Source organism: Lissotriton vulgaris, chromosome 7 (assembly GCF_964263255.1).
Source record: "Lissotriton vulgaris chromosome 7, aLisVul1.2, whole genome shotgun sequence".
NCBI lineage: Eukaryota > Metazoa > Chordata > Amphibia > Caudata > Salamandridae > Lissotriton > Lissotriton vulgaris.
In genome coordinates, this window is record NC_141695.1 from 1,077,616,087 (window position 1) to 1,077,641,312 (window position 25,226).

At 42.1% G+C, this 25,226-nt stretch overlaps 1 protein-coding gene across 1 annotated transcript in view; it reads right to left on the reverse strand.

Annotated features, from left to right (window-relative positions):
- Positions 1 to 15,169, reverse strand: part of LOC147702947 (serine/threonine-protein phosphatase 2A catalytic subunit alpha isoform) — a 221,769-nt gene extending 206,600 nt beyond the window's left edge. The window contains exon 1 of the mRNA XM_086931523.1: positions 14,888 to 15,169. Coding sequence (XP_086787649.1) covers positions 14,888 to 14,989 — 102 coding nt within the window. The 5' untranslated portion in view covers positions 14,990 to 15,169. The remainder of the gene's footprint in view (positions 1 to 14,887) is intronic.
- Between the last annotated feature and the right edge of the window lie 10,057 nt (positions 15,170 to 25,226).

Genomic DNA, 25,226 nt, shown 5'->3' on the forward strand with positions numbered 1-25,226 from the left:
TTCAGCCATGTGTAGATGGGTCTAGGCAAAATTGAATTTCAAGGGCAGGAACAATTTATAAATTATCCAGGAAGCTATATGGGACGATCCTTTCCCACTTTTACTTGCAAGCTTGATCTTTGGCGCTGATAACCTTATTTGTGATACAAGTAGTGGTCTCCTCAGTTTTAATGGCAGAAAGTGGAATTATAAGTGTGAGGGGTTAACAGTTAATTCCTCAATGGTCTGGACTAATGGTGCAGACAATAAGATATAGTCAATAGTACTGGGCCTTTCATTTCTAATGTAAGTAGGTAATGACGCTAGCCTATCTATTTGCTGAAGGCAATATGGATTACGAGTTGAAAGAGTGCCTTCCAAAAAGATAAACGAGGGTGTATGCTCAAAATGATTGGATAAAGGGAAAGACTCCCTCTGGTCCGGCTTTAAAATGCAATTTAAATAGCACTGATGAATGTTAAAATCCCCTAAAATTATTAAATCATAATAGGCGGATTTACCCTCCTCATAGTGTTCAAGGAACTTCTCTAAAATCTGACAAGTGTTCTAACTCATGTTCTCTAGAAAAAGAATTATAAAAATGTACCACTAACAGAGTAGCACGATTCTTAAAAGATAATCCTACTGCTAACAAGTTATGTGATTTACATTGCATCATATGAGCTTTACAAGAAAGTTTAAGTGAAAAAATTAAAAGCAAACCCCCTCTAGCTCTGCCCATACTCGATGGGATAGCATGTTTACAAAACGATTTAAAACCATCTAGATAAAAACAATTGTTGGCCTCCCACGTTTCTTGAAGGGCAAGGATATGGTATGTAGAGAGAAAGTTTTCCCAATTTGGATTTGCCCTTTTCAGGGCTCACGCCTTCGTTGCAGTGCGCAGCAAGAGCCCTTTTGTGGGGGGTTCTGAAAGCTGCATGTGGTTTTGCTTTCCGTTGCTGCCATTGGCTATCGTGTGCTTTTTTCAAAAAGCCAGCACGCAATTGGGAAAAGGCGGGCGCATGTCCCGCCTTTGCTCCGCCCATTCCCGAAGGTGGCTAGCACGCTCAGCAGCGCACGTCTGCCTAGCTGCCGCGCTCCCTCGCCCCTCTGTGGTGCGCACGCAGCTCCCTTGCCCCTGCTCTTCTGTGTTTATTGTTAGATCAGATTCTGCGCTCTCGCCTTCTTTCTTGTGCTATCAGGTGTCATCACCCACGCATTTTGCAGCAAAGCTTTCTCTTAATTTTTCTAAAAGCCATAGCTTCTGACAGCGCACTCCTGAAGCAGCGATTTAAAGGTTATCGGGGTCACACCTGATTTTTCTGCAGCTTCAGAAGCCTGGGCTAGCAGCATCCACACAGCCATCCCAGTGCTAGTAGAGGCTGAACTTGGGCTCATGTTTGCTCTTTGGCTTGTTGAAGTCTTTTGTCTCAAAGATCCTGGTTGGCCTTGAATAGCCCTGTACATCATTATTGCGCTGCATCTGCTGACTCATGCGGTCCTCGACTTTAAGCGCCCGTCTGTGCGACACTGCAGCACGGAGAATGTCAGGTGGAGGTGTATATAAATGAAGAGGATGTTAAGCACCAGCCGGACAGATTAGGGTTGGAGTCATTTATAAAACAAACGCGCTGGGAAGCACGGGGCCAGATTTCATATCTAGGACCCATTGGGCCGCAGTGTCATTTGCATTTCTCGGGGGGTTCCAGTGTTTTGTCTACAGATGCAGCTTTTTCCGCCTATGCAATGGAGGGTTTCTGCACCCTGGTATCTTTACAAGGTGCAGTGCACCCCGAAACCTAAATCATTTTAGAGAGTAGAAAATAACCACAGAAGCCAATGCTTGGCGCTTAATTTAGCATTGGGTCTACTACAGAATGTTATTGTTTTTCTTTGACCTTTGATCTCTTGAGAGTGGAGACTGCTATTACTGTCCACCATGTCTCAGGGGGCTGATCCTACTATCTCCTGGATCCTACAACTACTGGCTTACAATTCCTTTCATTCTGTGCCCCTTATGCCCTTTAGAAGCTGACACCCCCCCCCATACATTTGGTATGTCTCATTCACATTGTTCTATCGGAGCCTAGGTTGCCTTTTCTTCCATGGAGGAAACATTGAACAGTCGTTTTGCTCAATTTCAGGTTTGTCGAGCATGTTTGAGATGAAGCTGGGTGCAAAACCATGAATCTTCACCCAGCTGTTCCCGAGCCTGGAAGGAATTTGCTTTCCTGAAAGTACACAAAATATATTGTTCCTGAAATTCTAATTTAATTAGTGGAGATCGTGATACCCCCCCCCTCTCTCCTGTCCCCCCCCCCAACCACAAACAAACGCACACAAACACACACATTGAGGCCAGTGCTTCTTTTTGCAAAACATCTTTCAGGTGTTCAAAAGAGACAATAAAACACCTCGTCTATCGCCACTGTGAGGACAAACTTTAAAATATTGTCAGTATCCAGTTTTGACTGCAGTTTCTTCTGTGGCTTTAACCCCTTCACTGCAGGGCTAATTTCCCCGCGGTGCGGGGGGGAGGGGGGCCGCGCTCGTCATGAACCCACCCGCGCAATGGAACGCTCAGCACAGCGGGGAAATTAGCCCCGCGTGTGAGCGTTCCACGGCTCATGACGAGCCTAGGCTCGTCATGAGCACACGAGCACCGTGCTGCATGACGAGCCTAGGCTCGTCATGAGCACTGAAGGGGTTAATAAAACCTCTTGATCCCATAATGGAGGTGGTTGCAGTTCCACGCTGACATGTGCCCTTGAATTCTACACATTGAATGTCGTGTTGCATTTTCCACAGTTTTGAAATCTCCCAGTCTGCTGAGTTTCTAAAATACTGCTGATTAAACGGCTGCTCACGCCAGGTTACCTCTGCCGAAGAATACATGTAGTTCATAACTTAGATAAGCGGGTGATTGGCCGAGTTGCTAATACATCCAAGTTGGGGGGGGTAATAGTCACACCTGTTATGACCTTTTAAGATTCAAGGTAGGACGCGCTGTATATACAATGGGGTAAATACCTGAATGTGTCAATGGGTGGGCATTAGTAAAATACTTTTAGCAGTCTGCATGCGGTTTAAATGGGCAATCCAGTCAGGGTCAGAAAGTAATCTCTGGCACCAAAATAAAGTGGGCCACCATTAACAAATCAGAGAGCTTCCCACATTGGCTGTGTTGACCTTCTAAAGAATAGGTCTCGCATTTACGCGAGTTTGAGCCATTGTAAATGGCTATGCCTTTAAGTTTTTGTCTTCAAAACATACATAAAAGGCATAGTCATTTACAATGACAATAACTTAAACTTGTTTGGTTAGGCACGGGGAGATTAAGTGATTTGCCCCGAATCACAGGTTGTTCAGCGTTGTTGCAGAGACTCGAACCCAGTTCCCCAGATTCAAAGACGACCGCCCTAGTCGTTAGGCCCACTCCGCTCTACAAATGTTAGGAGGCCACTACGGTTAAATCCAATGTTCATTAGGGACCAAAATGAAAGAAAATATTTTCCCCCAAAATCAGTTACTTCCATCTGTAAAGGTGAATGTCAGATCGCTATCGCTTATCTAAGGCAGTTTGTTTGTAAACCTATTGCTCATGCACAAAAAAATGATCACTCCTGTAACAAACAGATTTTTTCTTAGATCAACATGGAGTCAAAAAATGTTTGTAAACTCATGATACTGTCATTCATTAAACATGAACCCTACTTTATTTTAAAACTGCACGTTTTGCTACCTAGTAAGCAAGGAACAAAAGTAGTGTTGGGCTACATCTTAAATAAACAAGTTAGACCCACATTAAACAGACTTAGCACCGAGTCATCAATACTTGCAACAATATAAAGAGAAAGGTCACGTCCTAGTACAATACTCAGACCATCTACGACTGTGCAGTCAGACACCTAAAATTCTCGAACATGCTACCATGCAGAGCAAGCATATGCAATGCCATAGGTCTTGCATCATTAAAATTTTAGCTATCGGCATTGCTAAATAATGCAACACCAATAGCTCAAACTTTAATAATGCGAGACCTATTGCATTGAAAATGCTTTTGTCCTTAGTCCCGCTATGTTCCACAAGAGACCTTTTTTCGAACAGCTGGAAGAGGGGTTGAAGTAGGAAGAATACAAGGGTAATTATCAATTGGTTCCTGGGCTAGAAAAATGGATTTGTGTTGAGCCATGTTGGCCAAATATGTGCCCTGGCTGGTTTTGTGCTCACACCTTAGTCGTTTTCATCCAAGCCCTGGGGACTAACTAGGGGTTGGAAGTGGTTACTCAATGGTAGAATTGTGTCTGTGTTGGTTATGTTGTCAGGCCTACCTGGGTTTAAAGGTAGCTGCCATTGCCAATTAGGAGGCACACTCAACTGGGCTGCCTGGGCTCCTCTGGTTGCAATACTCTTTTCCTTAGTCAGATTTGACTTCCTATTACCACTACGAGCTTCCTCGGTTATTGGGCCATTGAGACATCAGCATGGTATGGTTTGCTTCGAATTGAAAGACCTTAAGCATGGAGCATCCAACACCCCCGCTAACTCAGGCATCACAGTATATTTATTACATGTAACAATAGAATCATGAATTAATTTCTCAACCTCTTCCACCTTCAATATTATTGGGGCTTAAAGGGCCTTTGTCATTGATTCCAGTCTTACAAATAAACAGTCCAATAACTGTTCAAGATTTGCAGCAATCAATAATTAAGTTTTTGTCCGTGGAGACTTCCTACTTGACTGGTTACAGACTGTTTGTTTTCCCTTGGCCGGGAGGAAGTCTAATACCAAATCATCTTCCTCTGTTGGTGTAGCTGTCCGGGTATTGGGGGACATTTCAAGTTTGTCGGGGGCCCATCGGGGCTACAGACACATGATCAAGGGTGCTTAATACGGCATCGAAGGGACCCACAGTGTCCGCTGATTTTACTTGTGCCTCATCCCTGTCAGTGGCACACTCCTGGGAGCGCTTTCCAGTCTCCAATGATAATCTTCTCTGTCAACTCCTGTGTAATCACGTGTGCTGCTTTAGTTTAAAAAAAAAAAAAAAGAGAGAGACAATTGTTCCAACCATACAGACTCCCAACCATACAGACTCCATCCCGTAGGACACCCTCTCCCCCGAAAGGCTGGTGTTTTCCTTTTTCCCATATTGCAGTCTTTACATAAGGGTACAAAAGGGTCCTGATCTTAAAGTTCAAGTTTAGCATTTGTATAGCGCACTACTCACCCAGGGGGTCTCGAGGAGCTTGAGAGGGGTAGTTTACTTATCGAATATCCAAGTTTTTAGTTGCTTTCTGAAGGAGAGGTGGTTCTGTGTAAGGCGGAGGTGGGTGGGGAGAGAGTTCCAGGTTTTGGCCGCTAAGTAGGAGAAGGATCTTCCCCCCATGGTGGATCTATGGATGCGCGGAATTGCGGCGAGGGCTTGATTAGACGATCGCAGTTGGCGGGTGGGGAATTCGGGTCCTAGGTCGTAGAGGGCTTTGTGTGCGTGGGTGAGGAGACGGAACGTTATTCTCTTGTTGACGGGGAGCCAGTGGAGGTCTTTCAGGTGACCGGAAATGTGAGCTTGGCGGGGGAGGTCTAGTATGAGTCTAGCTGAGGTGTTTTGGATGCGTTGGAGTTTTTTCTGTAGGTTGGCTGTGGTTCCGGCGTAGAGGGTGTGTCCGTAATCCAGTCGGCTTGTGACCAGTGCGTGGGTGACCGTTTTTGTTGTTTCGGCGGGGATCCAACTGAAGATTTTTTTGAGCATGCGTAGGATGTTGAAGCATGATGAAGAGACGGCGTTGACTTGTCTGGTTATCGAGAGGGAGGAGTCTAGGATGAAGCCTAGGTTGCGCGCGTGGTCTGTTGGTATGGGTGCGGTTCCCAGGGCCGGTGGCCACCATGAGTCGTCCCAGGCAAAGGGGGATGAGCCTAAGATGAGGACTTCCGTTTTGTCCGAGTTCAGTTTTAAACGGCTGTTCTTCATCCACTCGGCTACATCTTTCATTCCTTCGTGTAAGTTGGTTCTGGCGGTGTTTGGGTCTTTGGTGAGGGAGAGGATCAGCTGGGTGTCGTCTGCGTAGGAGATTATGTTGAGGTTGTGCTGGCGTGCGATGGATGTGAGGGGACTCATGTATATGTTGAAGAGGGTGGGACTGAGGGATGATCCTTGTGGTACGCCGCAGACAACTTCGGTGGCCTCTGATCTAAAAGGTGGGAGGCGGACTCTCTGGGTTCTTCCGGCGAGGAACGAGATGATCCAGTCCAATGCTTTTCCTTGTATTCTGACGTTGCTGAGGCGTTGTATGAGGGTATTATGGCAGACTGTGTCGAAGGCTGCGGAGAGGTCAAGTAGGATGAGGGCAACTGTTTCTCCGTTGTCCAGTAGTGTTCAAATGTCGTCTGTTGCTGCGATGAGGGCAGTCTCGGTGCTGTGTTTGGCTCGGAAGCCGGACTGAGATGGGTCGAGGGAGCCGTTGGATTTGAGGAAGGCGGCGAGCTGACTGTTGATGGCTTTCTCAATGACTTTGGCAGGGAATGGGAGGAGCGAGATTGGGCGGTAGTTCTTAAGTTCAGTGGGGTCTGCTATGGGTTTCTTCAGGAGGGCGCGGAGTTCGGCATGTTTTCCAGCTTTCCGGGAAGGTGGCGGAGTTGAGGGAGCAGTTGATGACGTCTCGGAGATGGGGAGCAATGATGGAGTCTGCTTTGTTGAAAATGTGGTGCGGGCATGGGTCGGTTGGCGATCCTGAGTGGATGGAGTTCATCAGGCAGATGGTGTCTTCAGTGGTGATTGGGTTCCAGGCGCAAAGGTTGTTAGAGGGGGGTTTTGGTTCGCAGGTGGGTGGAGTGGACTGGTCTTCGGAATGGTTTTCAAAGCCGTTATGTATGTCGGCGATTTTGTTGTGGAAGAATGAGGCTAGGGAGTTGCAGAGGTCTTGGGAGGGAGTGATATCGTTGGTGCCGGCGGTGGGATTGGTGAATTCTTTGACGATGTTGAATAGTTCCTTGCTGTTGTGGACATTGTCGTCAAGTCGATCCTTGAATGCTGCTTTCTTGGTGGATCGGATCAGTTGGTGGTGTTTGCGGGTGGCGTTCTTGAAAGTGGTCAGGTTGTCAGTGGTTGGGTTTTTTCGCCAGGCTTTCTCGATGGTGCGACAGAACTTCTTGGATTTCTTAAGGTCATCGTTGAACCAGGGGGCTTTTTTGCTACCTTGCATGATTTGATGTTTTTTCAGGGGTGCTAGTTCGTTGGCGCTGTGGGTGATCCATTGTGTGAGGTTGGTGGCTGCTTGGTTTGGGTCCGATGACTTGGCGGGAGGGTTTTGGTGAAGCGATGTGAAGAGCTGGTCGGTGGCAATTTTGTTCCAGTTTCTTCGGGGAATTGGTTGTGGGAGGTTGTGGGTCGAGGTTTTTTTGTAGTTGAAGTGAACGCAGCTGTAGTCTGTCCAATGGAGAGCTGTGGTGTGGTTGAAGGAGATGTGCTTGCTGGAGGTGAAGATTGGGTCGAGTGTGTGCCGGGCATAGTGGGTGGGGGTTTCAACAAGTTGTTAGAGTCCAAGGTTGGCCAGGTTGTCCAGAAGGGTGGTGGTGTTGCGGTCGTTTTCCTTTTACAGGTGGAAGTTGAGGTCTCCCAGTAGAATGTAGTCCTCGGAGGGGAGGGCGTGTGGGCTGATGGAAGTCAGTGATGTCTTTGCTGAATTGTGTGCGGGGTCCAAGTGGCCTGTAAATGAGGGTGCCTCTGAGTGTGGTCTTGGGGTCGGTGTGGATCTGGAAGTGAAGGTGTTCGGCGGTAGTGAGGTCATCGTCTGAAGTGGTCGTGATGCGGATGGTGTTTTTATGGATGATGGCGATGCCTCCTCCTGTTTGGTTGGTGCAGTCCTTTCGGATGATCTTGTAGCCGTCCGGGATGGCTATGGCGATGTCGGGCGCTGATAAGGCGTTCATCCAGGTTTCTGTAAGAAAGGCGACGTCTGGCGATGTAGTGTTGAGTAGGTTCCAGAGTTCAATGGCGTGTCTGTGGACCGAGCGGGTGTTGAGCAGGATGCACTTCAGGTGGTTAGTGTTGGAGCTCTGTTTGGAGTTAGTGGATTTGGTGTGGATCCTGATGCAGTCGAACTTGCAGGAGAGGCAGGTGAAGGGTCCATGGTTGTGTCCTGGAGCGGCAGCGTAGCAGTTTGGGAGTCTGCCTGGGTTAAGAGCTGAGAGGGTTAACAAAATGGCAGCGAAAACAAACCTTAAACACGATGAGATTGGGGCACACAGAAGAATGACGCTATGGGCAGTGGTACCAGCACAATCAGGCAATAATAATTAATTTTAAAGTCCAGCAATGCGAGCGCCAAAAATTACATGCGAGCAAAGGACAATAGCAGGCACAGTATCTTAGCGAGTAATGAAATGTGAGCAAAGGACAATAGCAGGCACAAGATCTTAGCGAGTAATGCTAACAAGCGCTACAATACCCAAGCAGCAATATTTTTAAAGGCAAGCAGTGAGAGCCAAGCGCTGCGATATCCAGGCAGGGAGCGTGGGGAGCGACCTCTTCTCACGGAGTGAGAAGAGGTCAACCTCGGCTAATGAGCATAGAGGGGCAATGGCGCACTTTTTGCTACTTAAGAGCAAAACAGTGGACAAAACAGGGCAGCAGGAAAAAAGAAAGTACCTCAGTAATGGTGGCAAGGTTTTTCACACTGATCTCCATACGACCAGGCAGTATCTGGATTGAGCTAACTAAGGGGCCTGGCCCCGCCTGGCCTCCTCCGGCCGCAGACAGGCCCGCCCTTGGCCTGGGCGCAGCCCGGGGCACGCCCCCGAGCAGGTTGTGCTGCGGGAGCCCCTGCTAGAATTTGTAGGCGCCTCCTGACGAGGCTGGTCCTGTGACGTTGGTGGCAAGTTAGGGAGGCTGGGGGATGTAGTCTTCTTCCTCTCTGCTCCCGATTTCCACAAACACCTCTCATTGCCCCAGGCGAGGGGCGACCGGCAGCAGGGGCATAGCAGGTCAAATGGGCCCCTGTTAGAATTTGTAGACTGCTGGCACAGCTGGTCCTGTGGCGTCGGCGGCACGCTAAGCCACTAGGGAGGCTGGGGATGTAGTCGTCCTCTCCTCCAGATTTCCACGACAGCTCCCCTTGACCCAGGCGACTGGCATCAGAGACACAGCAGGTCTAATATATTAAAGTCATTTGATATGGTAAAAGATGTGCAATGTCTTAATGAATTAGTGGATGGATTTTTTCTCCTTTTTTCATAGACTTACAATGGCTCCTTAAAAGTATGAATGAGAAAATTGTTAGGTCATGACGAACTGTGGGAATATATTGATCAAGCACTACATAAGTATTTGTTCAGAGTACGGTAAGATGTGGGAAATGGTCCTAAAGGCCTACACTCCTTCCTTCTTTTTATCACACACAGAAGTGGGGATACTTGGTGTTCATTTGGGTATAATCAAGTTGTAAATATTCTGTATTGTCTGGATATCCCAGGTCCTCGTTGCAGCAGATGTATAAAGGTTTTTAACTTTAGTCGGTCCTGAGGTCGGTGATTGTAAGAAAATATAATCCATGAAATGTGCATCAACTGTTCTTTGCTGTACGGTCCACTGGCATGACCCAATGAGGAACACTATGCTTTTTAAGACTGCCTGGTTTCTGAGTTTCATAGAATGTATATTATGTGATTTATTGTATGAGTGAGTGTAGTGCGTGTGTGGGGCTGGAGTTGAAAGGAAAAAAAAAAAAGCTGAATAATGTTAACAAAATGCATATTTCTAAAATGAATTGTTAAATTGTACATTTTTCAATAAGCATTTAAGACAATAATTGTAGAAACTCGACTATATTCCAACAATGGGCTTGCACTCAAAATATTTACTGCGTTCAACAGTATCAAGGTTACAAAGCTAATCTAGAAACAATGGTCAGGTGTGTTCTACGTAAGCAAAATCCATGTTTTCCATCTCTCAGCCACAAACCTGGTCAGGTTCAAGTAACTTGAATAGATAGGCAAAAGTTCTCATCATTACACAATTTGAGCAGTTTGCCTATTAACAGCCCTTAAAACATGTCTCTCAATAAAGTTGTATAACAGGTATAATAGTGTTGCATTCCTATAGAACTAGCCTCTCTCTGGTTGTGTTCTCAACGCTCTTTCTGGTGGATCCTGTAAGTGGGTATTACTACAGTTGTGCATTATTAATTAAGGGGATTCGTGTCAGGCATGAGTCCGAGTGTGCTGCAGTCCTGAGCGTGCTGCAGTCCTGAGCAACAAATGTAGCATCATCATATGCTGAGAACAGAATCTGGGAGCACAAGGCATGGTTTCGATGGTAGCACATACAAACCAGTAAAACCTGCAGTTCAGCTCCGAACTGCAAGCAGCCAAGTCTTATTGCCGTTCTCAAAGTCAATGAAACAGTCAACGATCTCATTCTTTTTCGAAATATGTACCAAGGCTTGCATGAATGGACAGTGATAACTTCGAAAAATGGGAGGGCGGGGGTTGATAGGAGTCTCCTCTAGAGCAAACAAATTAAAAAAAACGTATAGACATTGTTTAACCCCAGTCCTATAGCGAAAAATAATCAACCCTGCAGTGACAGTAAGCCAACCCCGAAAAGTGCTGTTAAGTCACCGGTATTTAAAATATGGAGTCCACTCACAAAGGACCAAGGCCCAAACCCTAAAGTCGTGTAAAACCATCAGAAAAAACTAGATGAGATCTGCCCAGAACTGTTTGCGAGCCCAATGCCAGAATGTGCGGTTAAGACACAAGTAACAGATGTGAAATTATTAAAATATCGGAATTATATAGTTAATGGTAAGCCTAAAGGGCAACATATTTCAGCCGGTAAACCAAAGAACACAGAATTCTATGGAACACCAAAATCAAAATGATTCAATGTTGTAAAACGAAACCGAGTTTGAGGTGGACTACTTTTTATATCAAGTTATTACAATATGAACCTCAAACATCGTATCTGCTGGAGACAAAAATGTATATTTATGTTCAAACTCAAGTTCCCGTTCCTCACACAAGAACAGCAGGGCAGCATTCAATTGCATTCAATTAACAAGAACAACTGCACCATAAATCAAAGCAGAACAAATAATATATAAAAGGAAGGCAATATTTTGTTATATACAGAACGGGTATTCTCATCTCCTGTGCACCTTGAATTTACAACAATCTAATCTATGCATTCCCCACTAAGACGATACCAACCTTAACAGGTGAGAAAAAATACCGGGGGAGTGAAGAGTAATTTTCAGTTTGGCATAATGGGAAGTCATCCGGTTTGGGCAACAGGAGCATTTATTTGAGAAATGTTGTTACATTTCGTCTTCTGTTACTTGAAAATAAGATACCATTGCTTACCTTCATGCCGACAAGCATTTTAATATGAGCATCTCACTTGCTGCCTGTTTTATGAGGCTGAAACCTTAGTAAAAACCTAAAAGCTATTCACTGGAATTACAAATCTTTTAGGAAAGGAATGGGTGCATATGTAGGTCATTCTCCAAAAGGTTATCAAAAGTGTATAAAGTGCCTTGCTACTGTAGAATGACAACATAGGAAGGCAACACCACACACATCTGATATATATAAAAAACAAATTAATAGAGCATTATTGCCACTCATCAGCAATGTGGATATCATCATGCTAATAATTTTCTGAGTTCTAGTTAGGTGCTCTCAGCTGGGAGTGGTAATTTAAGAAATATTGGTCCTGGCACTAATGGATATATTTCATGCCTGTTAAGTCTTTTTACCCATATTTCTCAGTGAGTGAATCCCTTCAATTTATGACACTTGCTTTTTCGGTCCCAATCTTTTCCTGGTTAGCCATATCTCTTTCTCCTTGCCCCTTCTCGTTCCTTTCTACCTTCCCCTCTGTGTAGGTTTTTTAAAATCTAGTTTCCATATCAAGGTTTCAGAAGCTACCCATTTACATTGTCCTCTATGTTAAACCCTTCTATGTAATTTCGTTCTAGAGCCATCCCATTCTTTTATTCCATTGAGGCAATTTTCTCCTCCATCCACGAAAGTATACAGATTCCTGACATTCACCCCTAACTTCTCAAACATAACACTTGACATTCCAACTCTACCACTCCTCCTTGTACCCCATTCACCCGTTTGTGGTAATCGCCTGTTTCTTCAACATTTCCTCACACCTCTTGTGATTATCTGTGCAAAAAGCACTCTTACCAAGGAACTTGTAAGTAACTGAACGAACTTGATACACAGCCCTTAAGTGGCATGGTCTATTTTGCATCCACATAACTAATTCTAATGCGAGGTTTAACCAGTATTTAATGAAAAGGTAACTTGCCTATTTCAAAGGTTTAACGGGGGACAATTTAGTTATCTGTAAATTGTTTAAGAGCACAGTATTGTCTGTGCAACAACAACAAAAACACACATTTCAAGAGAAAGAGACCAGAACTACTGGCTTCTTTCCATGACTTTACTCTTGTGTGTCCACCAAATGCTTTTATATAATGTTAAGAAAATAACCCTTTTAGCAAAAGCAAAATCCTTAAGAGGGTTCAAGTTCTGTCAAGCACTGCAGAGACCTTCACAAACAGATAACGTAATTGCTGATAATCACATTTAGTGTAAGACCATTTCAAAATGTCAAAAGACACCCTCTGTATGCTGCAACCAAGCTCTTGGTCTTAAAATCAAGTGTAGGTATGGAACCGATATTTGGGTGCTTCCAGTACCACATTCCTCCTTCATGAAAAAAAAAAAATAGGGAACTGGGGAGCAGATATTCTTGTATCAAATTAAGTCATCTTAGGAGCATTATTAACTACCTATGCATCCTGCAGTCACTGCAACAAATTGGTAACGCCTCGAATACCACAGAAAGCATGAGTAGTCTACAAAACAGGAAGGACTCTGGAATATTAATTAACTATAGTGAATATTTGGGAGCTTGCCAACATATTCACTCATGGAGAATATCACTGGCAATAATATTGTTCACCACAGTTTTCCTCTTACACGGCACCTGTCCAAAATCGTCAAGTGCTACCACTGGATACTTGAAAGAAATTAGTATGATTCTGTTTCGAATAACAAACTGTCTAATAGGCAATTAATACATCTTGGCAAATACAAAAAAAGCCATCAACCTTGATTCAAAACACAATAAAGAACTTCAGTTTACATGGTTACAGTATAGCCATTCACTGAACAAATATGATAAAGATGGATATTTCTTCTGGATATAGCTAAAGACGTGCATGTCAGTCTGTTGAACACCTCGCTAAGAGAACTGCACCGTTTAAATGAAACGCGTTTTAGAAAAGCACTTTAAAACGCAACGATACGACCAATTTGAATCATCTCTAATGGAAGGGTTGTCTTGTTTGCTGCAAGTTTCTTCAGCTTGTAGAAAGGGTGGTGGTGACCACATTTATTTACTGCAGTAGTTTCACTGAAAGTATCGGAGAGAGAATCGAAGAAATGCGAGCATTAATCCGACAGAGTATCCAACGAAGTTACAATGCACGGCTATGCATGTTATTGTGGCCACTGAACATCTGTATTTACTGTTGCATTTACCTAACCACGAGGACGGGAACCGATCATCTAAAGGGAAGTCCTGTCCTAGCGTTGAGGAGGCAGTTGTTGCCGAGCAGCCCCGAGCTGCAGGCGAAATATTCCAAACAGCAGCGCCATCTTAAGAGCAGATACCAAAGCAGGGGGAGGGGAGCACAGCTGCCCTTGACTGTTTTCATGGCCCTTATTACAGCGCCCGGCGAATTGCGATGTGTGGTCTCTGCTGTTATGCAAATAGCGCAATAGTAACCGAGATTTATCGGAGGATTCTTTTTTAGTATTTACTGTAACATATTTATGTGGTACAACGGCATGAATTAAACTCCACGTTCTATTTTCGCAGAGAAATAAATGTGGTATTTATCACTATCACATTCCGACTCGGATGTTATCAGGTGCGATAACTTTCCCATCAATTAATTACCGGATCACTGTAATGATGGCCAAAGTGTGGTAATGCAGTCTAACCTAAAGGGATATCTAAGATGGAAGGATTCGCGTGCTCTGCTGTCAAACTATGAACCAAGCCTAGAAATAAGTGAATCAGGGAGATTTATGCAAGAGATGTACGAACTTGAGGATGAGCGGACATAGAGCATGATAGAAAACACAACGAAACCAAGGAGACAGTGAAACGGGTGGAGGAGCCACGATTCGCCCAACATTAATGGGGAGACGGGTTACAGGCAGCGTGGACTGGCCGCCCCTTCACTCCACAGGAGAAATTCAGTTCACTTCTCGTCTTACCTTACCACTCACCCTTCAGATCCCGATCAAAGGGATTGCAGTCCCATAACCTGCCTGTCACCTGCTTACTCTCATAAGCAAACGACAGCCCAATCGCATCAAAGCCGGACTCCCAATCCCGTGACACAGCACAGTTGCTTTAGAAAATAAATATTTGACAAGTATTCAAATGCATTAGACCACTTTCTTGAAGTTATGCTAAAGCTTTCGTTCACGTCTAGTGCATTGTAATAAAAGGCCAAAGGAAAAAGAATATTTTCGGGTCAATGGCCCAAAGCAATTAACTGCCCCGACACCGAGGGGTCCGCCAGTTTGTGAGCTCAGGAAATGTTGCCTACGTCGTTAAGGAACGCGGTGGGTGTGACATGTTGGTGTGCGATTGTCTTCAGTGTCAGCCGGAGGTGAAAACAGTTCAAGCCTACTGGTGTCACCTGTCCATAAGGCCCTCGATAAGCTGGCGCAAACAATCTTTCCTATTCTCGCAGTGGGTTCCTCCCCTACTTAACCTTACTACTCCGAGAGTGCATTCATTCCTTAGGCCCTCCCTCGCCTGCCGAGCGCAATTTCGCCCTGCCCCCAACCCACCCCTCCCTCGCACCTTCTCGCATAGGGTCTTCACTTGGCCTTCGGACAGCTGCTTGCACTCATTGAGCTGCTCTATCCATTGGTCCAGCTCTTTACAAAACACCTTCTCGTCCATGGCGGTCAACGTCTAGCTCTCGATTCAAATAAAAGAGGGTGACACGGCGCCTTCTCCGAGGACTAAGCTCCGGCGCCGATCCCTCCGTGAGCTCGGAGGAGGAGGAAGAAAGACAGCCCCAGCAAGGCCGGAAAGCGCTAAGGAGGCGTGGCTCTAATGCGTCAGCAGCGCCCTTCCTTCGTAAGCCCAGTGCCAAAGGCCGTCCAGCTATAGACAGCGAAAAGGGACAATCAATTCTGTTAAAGGAAATAGACGAAAGACTGGAAACTCAGTAGACCGCCCAAATGTTGGAAAAACAAGGGATATCTGTTTTTGGGTGACTTTGATATCGTGCGTAAGTACACAGCAAACGCTACAGAGACGACCGTTTTCTAAAGAAACGTTGGAAAACCAAGAATCAATAAATTGTCCTCGTCTTCGGTCGTTCCGGCTGTTTACTAAGACGAGGAAGAAACCTGTTCTATAATGGCTGCCGCACTGAAGTCGAGCTACTTTCGTTCGTTTGTCCTTTTCGGGGTTACGGAAAGTCCTGTACTATTCCATTCCTTTCTTTGGTACACACATCTCATTCAAGACTTAGTAGATAACTCGTGCTGTAGTGTATGCTCTTGCAATTTTTAAGGGAGAGTACGCGTGTAAAGAATGATTGCTAAACACTTGTTGCAGCGCAAGCGTGGTGAAATTATTATAGCTTACTCTACTTACTGGGCTCTTTAGGATTTGACAACCTGCAGCATTTTCGTTTACCACAGAGGTAATTATCCACTGATGAATCTTACTCATAGGAGTGCAAACTAGGGTGGCCAAAACACCACATTGCTGTCCGATGAGGACCATTATTTGACAGTTAACTCACAAATTGGAGATCAGATTTAGGTACTTGTTATGGTCTAGTTGTTGTGATCAGGAATTCCCTCCCATTGGTTGTTAGGCACGCGCTAATAGGTATGCAAAGTATGTATAAAGCCGACGTCACCCGGTGCCATTGTCATTCCGTGACTCTGCCTAGTCACTGCAGCACAAGCTCCTTTCTTTAGAAATAAACGTACAAATAATTATATTCTTGTGGACTTCCTTTATTTAAATAATATATTCAATCTACGGCGAATCTACTTCACAACAAATGGCGATGAGGTACGGGATGCGATTTCACTAGGAGCTTGTGTGGAAATTTCTTCAGAGGTTCTACAGTTCGTTTCGAAGTTCGTCAGGAGTTCTACATTTCATTTCAAGGCAAGTTAAGGCATTTCTTTCTTAAGCTAATTCAAGGCTGATCGGTAATTCTTTCTTTCTACATTTCGAGTTGTTATAACAGGATTTCTGAAGGGAAAGCGGTGTCGTGATATTGAAATAAAATTCATTGTCGGGGCGGCGTCTGAAAGATAACTAAAAGGCAAGTGCGGATGTTTGTGAAGTTTTTGTGCTTAAATTATTCGGCATTACAAAGATTCCGACGTATTTTTCAGAACATCAAGAAGTGTTGAGAGGCGTTTGAGGGAATTTGTTTGTTAAGCGTAATTGACAGTTTACTTCCAACTGTCAGCTGGAGGTGACGCATACCTCATCCGCATTCAGTTATCCGCTTCAGTGTGAGCAGCTGGTCATAGCGCGTCGATACGTCATTGACGTAAGTACGTGCCGCCATTTTGAGCGACAAGTTTTTTTCCAATTCTCGTCAGAGGTTCTTTCAAGCACTGAATAGTGGTATATTCACCGAGCTCACTAGCGCCGGTTCAGTGCACAGGAACATTAAGAAAATTCACATGAACTAATCGAAATAATTTCCGACATCGAATATATTTATTAAATTGTCATATCACAAGATTTTATAAGTATTTTATAGAGAGTGTCATATTTATTTTTATGATTCAGGTGCCGATATTTAGCATTTTCAACATTCTCTTACATTATTGAGCCTGGCATTTGTCAGTTCATTTCAGTTTTGTTAGTTGTGTCTGTATCACCATTAATTTATCTATTAAGAAAGAGGAGGAGGTCAAAGTTGAAGTCATGTCTAATGAAAATATATTCAATGCTCCTGCCCACTTCCTGGAAATTCCTGGTAAACCAATTATGAAGTGGAAGAGCTGGTATAGGGCATTCGAGAATTATATAGTGGCCATCAATGGCAAGAAATTTGACGCAGAAAGAAAAAAAGCTATTCTGTTTGGGTTGTTGGGGGTGGCTGGTCAAGAAATGTTTGTAAGTCTTCCTGAATATGAACCAGATCCCGGTCAATTTATTCCGCTGGATGAATTCCAGGAGGCAGTTAAGAGGTTGGAGAGACAATTTGATGAAGATGAAAACATTATGGTGGGCAGACATCGTTTTGCCTTAAGAAAACAATTAGAGTCCGAGAATGTCGAAGAGTACATAGGAAATCTAAGGGTATTAGCCATAAAATGCGATTTTGATAACATGACCGATATCTACATCCGAGATCAATTTGTGTTCCATTGCTTTGAGCACAAGATCCAGGAACGTTTATTGGCCTGCAAGAAACCTACATTGGCAGAGGTTGTCGATATCGCCAAGGGTATCGAACGTTCACTCGAAAGTAGAAGGGAATTGGCAAAAACAAATGAATCAGTTAATTCAAAAATAGCGTTGGTAAATGACAGAAGAAGGATAGATAGTAATATTAGAAAAAATGGCAACCCTAACTATGCTTCTAATCCTTCCCCTGTAATATGCTTCAGGTGTGGTTCCCCGAACCATAAGGCCGATTCCACATATTGTCCAGCTACAGGAAAAAGATGTGCCAAATGCCAAAAAATAGGGCATTTTCCTAAGGTCTGTGGAAATTTTTGTCAGAGGCGAAATGATGATGCAAGGATTAATATGGTGGATGAGTTGGAGGAGGATATGTGCTTTAATATCGTTATCTAATATAATCATCTACATAGTTCACACCTTTCATCTGTCATTAAAGGGATTTAAAGGTGACTTACAGAGTACTATTGGGTAGTAGGGTATGTTTCCTGTTTCTGTTATCTCATTCCTATAGGTGTTCAACTAGAAGCCATCACGTAAGTAAGTATACAGTCAGATGTTGCATACATGTTATATATATATATATTCAATGTGAGTTATTGAAGGTCATGTGATCTAAACTCTTTCTCCTGCATATAAATAATAAGTCATGTCATATTTTCCTCCCTTTTCGCACATATTATTTTGTTATATAGGTAGTTAGGTTTAGCTTACCCTAATATTTTACTGGCAGCTCTTCCGAGAATACACTGAAGGGAATCTAAATTCTGAAGTTCTTATATTTCTGACAATATTCTTATATATTTTTTTTATTATTAGAAGCTGGATTAGTCATTTTGTTGCGTAAGTATTTTCACGGTTCAAATGTTCGACCTTAGGGATTAAGAACAGAAGGGCGAGATCCATCTATCGTTACATATTTCGCATACTGGAGTGGCTCTACATAATATAGAATGTATTCTATAAAGTGTTAATTATCGTCCTACTCACATACAGTAGATTTATGCAATATAGGTTAAGTTTTCTTACATGTATTTTTATTGCAGCCATTGAGGTGTGTATATCGGGCATGTAGATATTATACATCACCCTTTTTGTTATATTTTACTCATGTATCAGTATTCAAGCTTCCAGCTATAATATACACTAGTAGGTGGCACCAGTCTTCGGTTTTCTCCTCCGCAGTATCTTCTTATGTATTTTTTTTGCAAGGACTTTATTACCATCCCAAAATGTGGAGCTCCTTTCCAGTTGGTTGTCCCAGCAGAACCACCTTTCTGCCACTCAAATTTTTACGGGCTATTTACAGTCATGGAACTTTTCGACGTTATATTACCTATTCATTCATACTGTCATTATATGTCAAGTTTCAAGTTTCAAGTTTTATTTTTTATGATAACGGAACTCTATCGAGATCCACATAACAGTTTATCAATAAAAAGAAAAAACAACATTAATTACATAATTAAATAGAAATGTCAATACAATGTTAAAAAACATTTAAAGAAAGAGAACAATTTAAAGCAAAACATTTCGTTTGGAGGATTAAACATAGCTACAATGAAATCATAAGCAGTAAAAATACCCAGCTGAAAACACAAAGGTTTTAACCATTTTTGTCTGTGTACCATAAGGGCTGGGCAAACAAAAACAACATGGTATAAATCCTGGGAGTGAAGTTTACAAAGATCACAGATATCTGTACCACCATGCCATTTAAACAATAAACAATTCAATGGAAGTAAATCATATCTCAACAAAAAAATAAATCGCCTAACTGCATGAGGAAGATTCCAACCTAAATATGGTTGAAGTTTTTTAATTTCACAAGAGTTACCGAGGGGGAACATTCCTCTCTTAGATTTTTCGGATCGTACTGTCAGCTCTAAAACTCAACTCCCAAGACGAGGTCTTTAAAGATAACTTTAGTTGGGGAGCTGATAGTGTAAAAAGACTTTGTTCATCTATCTGTAATAAAGAAATTGCCTGTCTGAAGTTCCTTACAATAGAGGAGTAAACATTATAGGAACCCAACAACTCATTCTTTATTTGAAACCTCAGGGTGCCAGGCTTTCCTTCAGCAATATTAAAAACCCATCGCACCACACTCGCTACTGCCTGGGACCGTGCACTACGCAAACCAAATTCTTGTCTTAACGAAGACGTAGAGCTTGCAGTATTTACAGAGGCTAAATTACGAAGAATTCTTCCTTCAATAGAATCCAAGAATTTCCAGCATGCCATGTCCACTATTTCCAGTCCGTAGATTAGAGATGCGGGGATTTTTGCCCGGTAGACTTCGAGCAATATGGAAAAATGCCTCCGACCTGTCGCTTTGTATAAGGAGATAAGACTCTTCCCTTGAGCGAGAGCTTTCCTACCATTTTTCTCTGTATGGGTTTTTTCTGATAGATTACTCGTGACTATCTTCCCAAGAAAGGGGTAGGATTTAACTACTTCTAGTCTTTCACCCCCGACAGACCAGTAATAATCGATGTATTTAGGTTTTCTCCTTCCACAGAAGAACATTATTTTACTTTTTGAGGTATTCATTTTTAAAAAGTGGGCCTCGGAGTAGGAGTTCAAACTTTTTAAACGATTATTCAAACCCTTTGGGGTGAGATCCAGAATTAAAATATCATCGGCATACATTAAGCATGCAATGGGTGATCCCCCTAATACAGGGGCAATACCATTGCTCGTAGATAATATGGCTTTAGGTAAATCAGCAATGTATAGGGAAAATAACAGGGGCGCCAACAGGCAGCCCTGTTTAAGCCCATTATTGGTAGGTATTATCCTGGAAAGTCCTCTATCACCACCCATTAAAACTCTGCACCAGGTGTCTGTATGGAGTGCGATAACTAGTTTCAATAAGCTCGGGGGCATTCCTAACTTTATTAGCTTACTCCAAAGCAAAACTCTTTCCACCTTATCAAAGGCCGTAGAGAAGTCAATAAATGCTCCATAAATACCTCCTCTACGGACTGTGACATATTTTTCGATCAAGATTTGGAGAGCGGTAGAATTATCTAAGGTACCGTGTTGTTTTCTAAAGCCAGTCTGCTCTAATGGGAGAATTGCGGACATGGTCACCCAGTCATTTATAGAATTCAATAGACATTTGGTGAAGACCATGCCTATAGCGTCTAGGAGAGCTATTTGTCTATAATTTTCAGGTGAATCCCTGGCGCCCTTTTTGTAGATAGGGATTAACAAGCTCCCTTTCCAAGAGTGTGGAACAATGCCATTATTATAACAAGCTTTAAAAACAGGGTATAGAATTTTCCCCCATAAGGCACTATGAGTTTTCAATACTGAAATTGGAATTTCATCTGGGCCTAATTCACCGGACGAACGGAGAGCTTTAATTGCGGCTTCAATTTCTAATTCGGAAGGGGGATCATAAGGAAATAAATCTTCCTGCAATTTATTAAGATCAAACTCCTCACCATTACTACTATATAGGCCCTGAACAAAATCTACCCAAGTCTGCTCATTTATTGATATCGGAGAAGGTCTGGATCTCACCCCACAACCCTCCCCGATTAATGACCAAAAAGTCTTAGTTCGACCACTCTTAGCTGCTTCACGAAGTTTACACCAAAGAGCATCTTCCTTCTCACATTTTAATCTGACCTTCAGCCTATTTCTTCTCCTCTTCAAAAGTGAGATTCTTTGTCTACGGTCTTGGGTGGGAAAAAGGTATTGGGCCCTTACCAACGTATTAATTTCCTTATTTAAATTAAGAAGATCAGAGGGAATTTTGGGCATTACCTTAGCTGTTAGAGGCTTTTGAGCTTTTAGTTTTAAGATTTGTAAAAATGACGTAAAGCAGCCTAGTTCTCTGCCTTCCCATAAAGTTAAGTTATCTACTGTATATTCCAGTAAATTGGACAGATTTTTAATAGTCACGGAATTCCAGTAGCACTTCCTGTTTTTAATATTAAAGTTCAATAAATCATCCCCAAAACATTATGATCACTAAGATCGGTGGCTAACACTATCAAGTCCTTCAAAAAACTAAAAAATGTGCTATCGACAATCACGTAATCCAAAATCGAACCACCATTCCCTGATTTATGTGTTAGATGAGCAGGGCTGTCAGAGGAAAACCTCCCATTGGCTATAATTAGGCTGTGGGGGTTTTAGGTTTAAACCTATAATAACTGATAAAACCCCACTGAAAGAAAAATAGCCCTCACCGGTGAAAACATATAAACACTGAAAAAACACCTGCACAACCACAAACTAAATGCCATTGAAAGAAAGGAAAAAGAGAGTGAATGAGTCATTTTTTTCTTCCTGAAGGGGTCAATACAATGTAACTTTGTTATACAACTAGCAGTAAGAAAGACTGGCTAACATTATTTTGCTTGAGTTTTGTTCTTTAGGGATGCCACTAAAATATTGTTTCTTCTTCCTTTTACTTTTTTCAGTTTTGTGGCCTTTGGTCTGAAGATGCATGGTTTAGTTTCATGTTTTAGGTCTAGTTTAATTATTTTATAAACTGCAGAGAATCAGGAAATATCAAACTCATATTTGATATTTTGGCTGCATTTGATTCTTTCACTGATAGGTAAAATGGCTGGTTTCATAAAAAACTTTCCTAATAGGTGTCATCACATTTACCCACAGAGAATGGGTAAAAACTCTTAAATCATCAGACCATAGTTTCTAGTGGGTCAGAATTGATATTAGGTGAATTTCCAACACCTCATGCTTTAAACATTCAATGCAAGGTATAGTGACAGGTATATATATCACCAAGCATCTGGGATAGTGGTGAAAACATGACATAAGACGTTTGGAAAACATTAACAGTGTCACTTGTAATGCTCTGCAAAAAAAGTTCTTTCCAAGTCAACAAAGATTGGAGTGATATTGTTTGTATTTGCAGTGATCCAGCTAGATATATAAAAAAGTTGTGTGATGACCTGTCAAAGTTGATACCCGAGTTGAAGTGATTCCCTGTAGGAGATCCTTGCCACTTGTTTGATGGTATGCTGAAAGGGGAACATTGTTTACAATGCGGTGTTTACACCTCACTACCTTAATAACGCTGCCATTACAACGCAAGTCGTTACTACGACTTGCGCTGGATGGCGCTGTTGGTTAAGGAATATTGTAATTTTTTATATTCCATTCCAACACCTTCCCTACTGTTACGTGGACTGGTGTTGAAATATAAAATTATAATATTCCACAATCCACGCCCTCCAATTCAAGTCGTTGTAACGACTTGCGTTGTAATGGCAGCGTTGTCAAGTATCGCAATCTAAAAGATCGCGTTGTACTGACATACATCCTGCTGAAAGCATCTTTACAATCTTCAGAGTTAATGAGGGATGCTATTGACTTTTTAGTCCATTCTGGTGCACTGTTTTCTTATGCACATGAACTAAAACGCAAATATTTATCATTTTGTGCTTTATGTGGCATCAAAGAAAGAATCATCCCAACTGTTTCCATTAGCTGATGGTTCTCAGCCCAAGGGGCTAAGAATGCTGAAAGGCATTTTCACCGAAGTTTACATGGGAAGGAAAGAGCGAGCGCACATGACCCAAATTAGTATTGTATGGTGTACTACAATAAGATTCATTTTCAAAAATCTATTTGGTCCTCACATACACTATACATACTATGTCTATATACCATGTTCTTTCAGTGCAGAAAGCAAGCAATAATAAAAGCAAAACATTCCGTAAACACCTGAAAAACACTTTTTCTGTTGTTTTTTGTGGCGCAAAAATGTGTAACCACTGATAACAACTGTTTTTAAGATATTGAAAACACTGAAAAAACCCCACCAGAATTTACCAAAAATAGAAACTGAAAACAGGAAAGCCTAGCTATAATACAGTCTGTTTCGATTAAGCTCTCCAGGATTAATTTCCCTCTTTTATTTGTTTTAATGTTCTTTGGGAATATGGCTTTTGGTATCTGGAACATTTCCTCCTTTGTTTTATTTCTAAATAACTCTAAAGCTCCATTGGATATTTTTGCATTTAAATCACCCACCAGTATAATGTATGGGGGGGAACAAGATTCCTGTAAGTTGAGGATAAAAGAGCAGATCTTCTTAATACCACAGTTATATTTTAAGTCAGGAGGTAAATAAGCATTTATTATTATGACTGATTTGTTCGAACCATCATTCACAAAATTTGTTAAAGTAATCGCCTGGAATAATTTGTTCGAATCTACAAAGTGGGTATAATTCCATTTAATTTTGTTTGATAATAAACAAGCTAGCCCACCTTTCGCTCGGCCTCTTATGGAGGGAGTGGCACTACTCTCCAGCACATAATAATCTTTCACAACCGGTAAGTTCCCTATCAGCCAGGTTTCCTGTAAGCAGATTATATCTGTATCTAAAGAGTTTAAAAATAGCAGTTTATCGGAACTCTGGGTTAAACCAGCAACGTTCCATGAAATTATTTTTAAATTATCGCTAAAGATTAGGATTTACTCCGGATGAAAGACCCAATTTATTCGACAGAATAGAGGGTAACCAACTCCACTCAAAATCGGCATCTTTTACCCTAGTCTGTTTTAACGGGAGCGGATTATTAACTGTCACTTGCCGCTTATTTTTTAGTATCCGTATTTTCAACTCTTCAGTCTTTACAGGAAGACTGTCCGAAGAATAGGCTTTTAACCCCTGATAGGTTAACAATCCTTTGCAATTTTGGCCGACTATTTTGGCCGGTATGTAGGTATCAACATTGATTCCTCTTATTTGAAATTCTTCTGCCCACTGAAGAATATGATTTAATACCAATTTAGAGTAAAATTTCACACGAGCTATCTTTCCATTTTTCGAAGTTATTAGATTTACAACGTCTATATCTGCCGAATGGATTAATTTTAAACTCTCTATTTCCTGAAAGCAATTAACTAGTACAGATCTATTTAAAATAAGGTCTGGATCAAAGATGGGAATAAAATCAAGAAAGAGAGTATCTACATGTTCTCTGATCTTGGGGGCTGTCTTACATGTAGTTTCAGATACAACAACTTGTGGAAAAGGAATAGCCAAGGGATCAAGAATTGCTCTTGAAACAGAATCAGAGGCGGGGATTAAGTTTAAATCATTTACAATAGTGCGTTGAACATCAGTATATTGCTGATTTATATGGCTTATTAGTTCTTGTTGTACTACTGTAGAAATTACCTTTGGACTTGCCACTTGTTCATGCGATAAATTAGGATCCGAATCCACAAGATTGGAGTTGTTCATTAGAGAATCTTTAACATTTTCAAAAAAAATTTTCCGTTGCCTCTTTTTATAAAATCTACGATTTAATTTTCTTTTTTTCCTTCGTTGTTTTTTAGATACTATTATTTCGGATTTATTCTCATCTGACGGAGGAGCTTTGTCCGATAAAGCCAACTGATTTAGTGTTTCTTTATTTGTTTGGGGGAAAAAATAGGAAAGATAGGAGGTAAGGTATTACACTCTTTATTCTCCATAAGTGGAGATATCTTAATCTCTTGTCCAATAAGAGCAGCACAATTATTTTTAATTAGATTCTCATTCCTTTGAATGGAAGAGTGGATCGGGGCTATAAGGTCTGTATTAGTCTTACCCAGAGGATCAGACGCAGTAGGCAGATCAGTAATTATTTTATCCTTTATTTCGTATTGTTGTTCCTCACCTAATTTTTTAGGGAAATTTGTTATTTTTGGATAGATGATATCTTCCAGTCCTGTATGATTACTCAATAGTGCCTTTAGGATC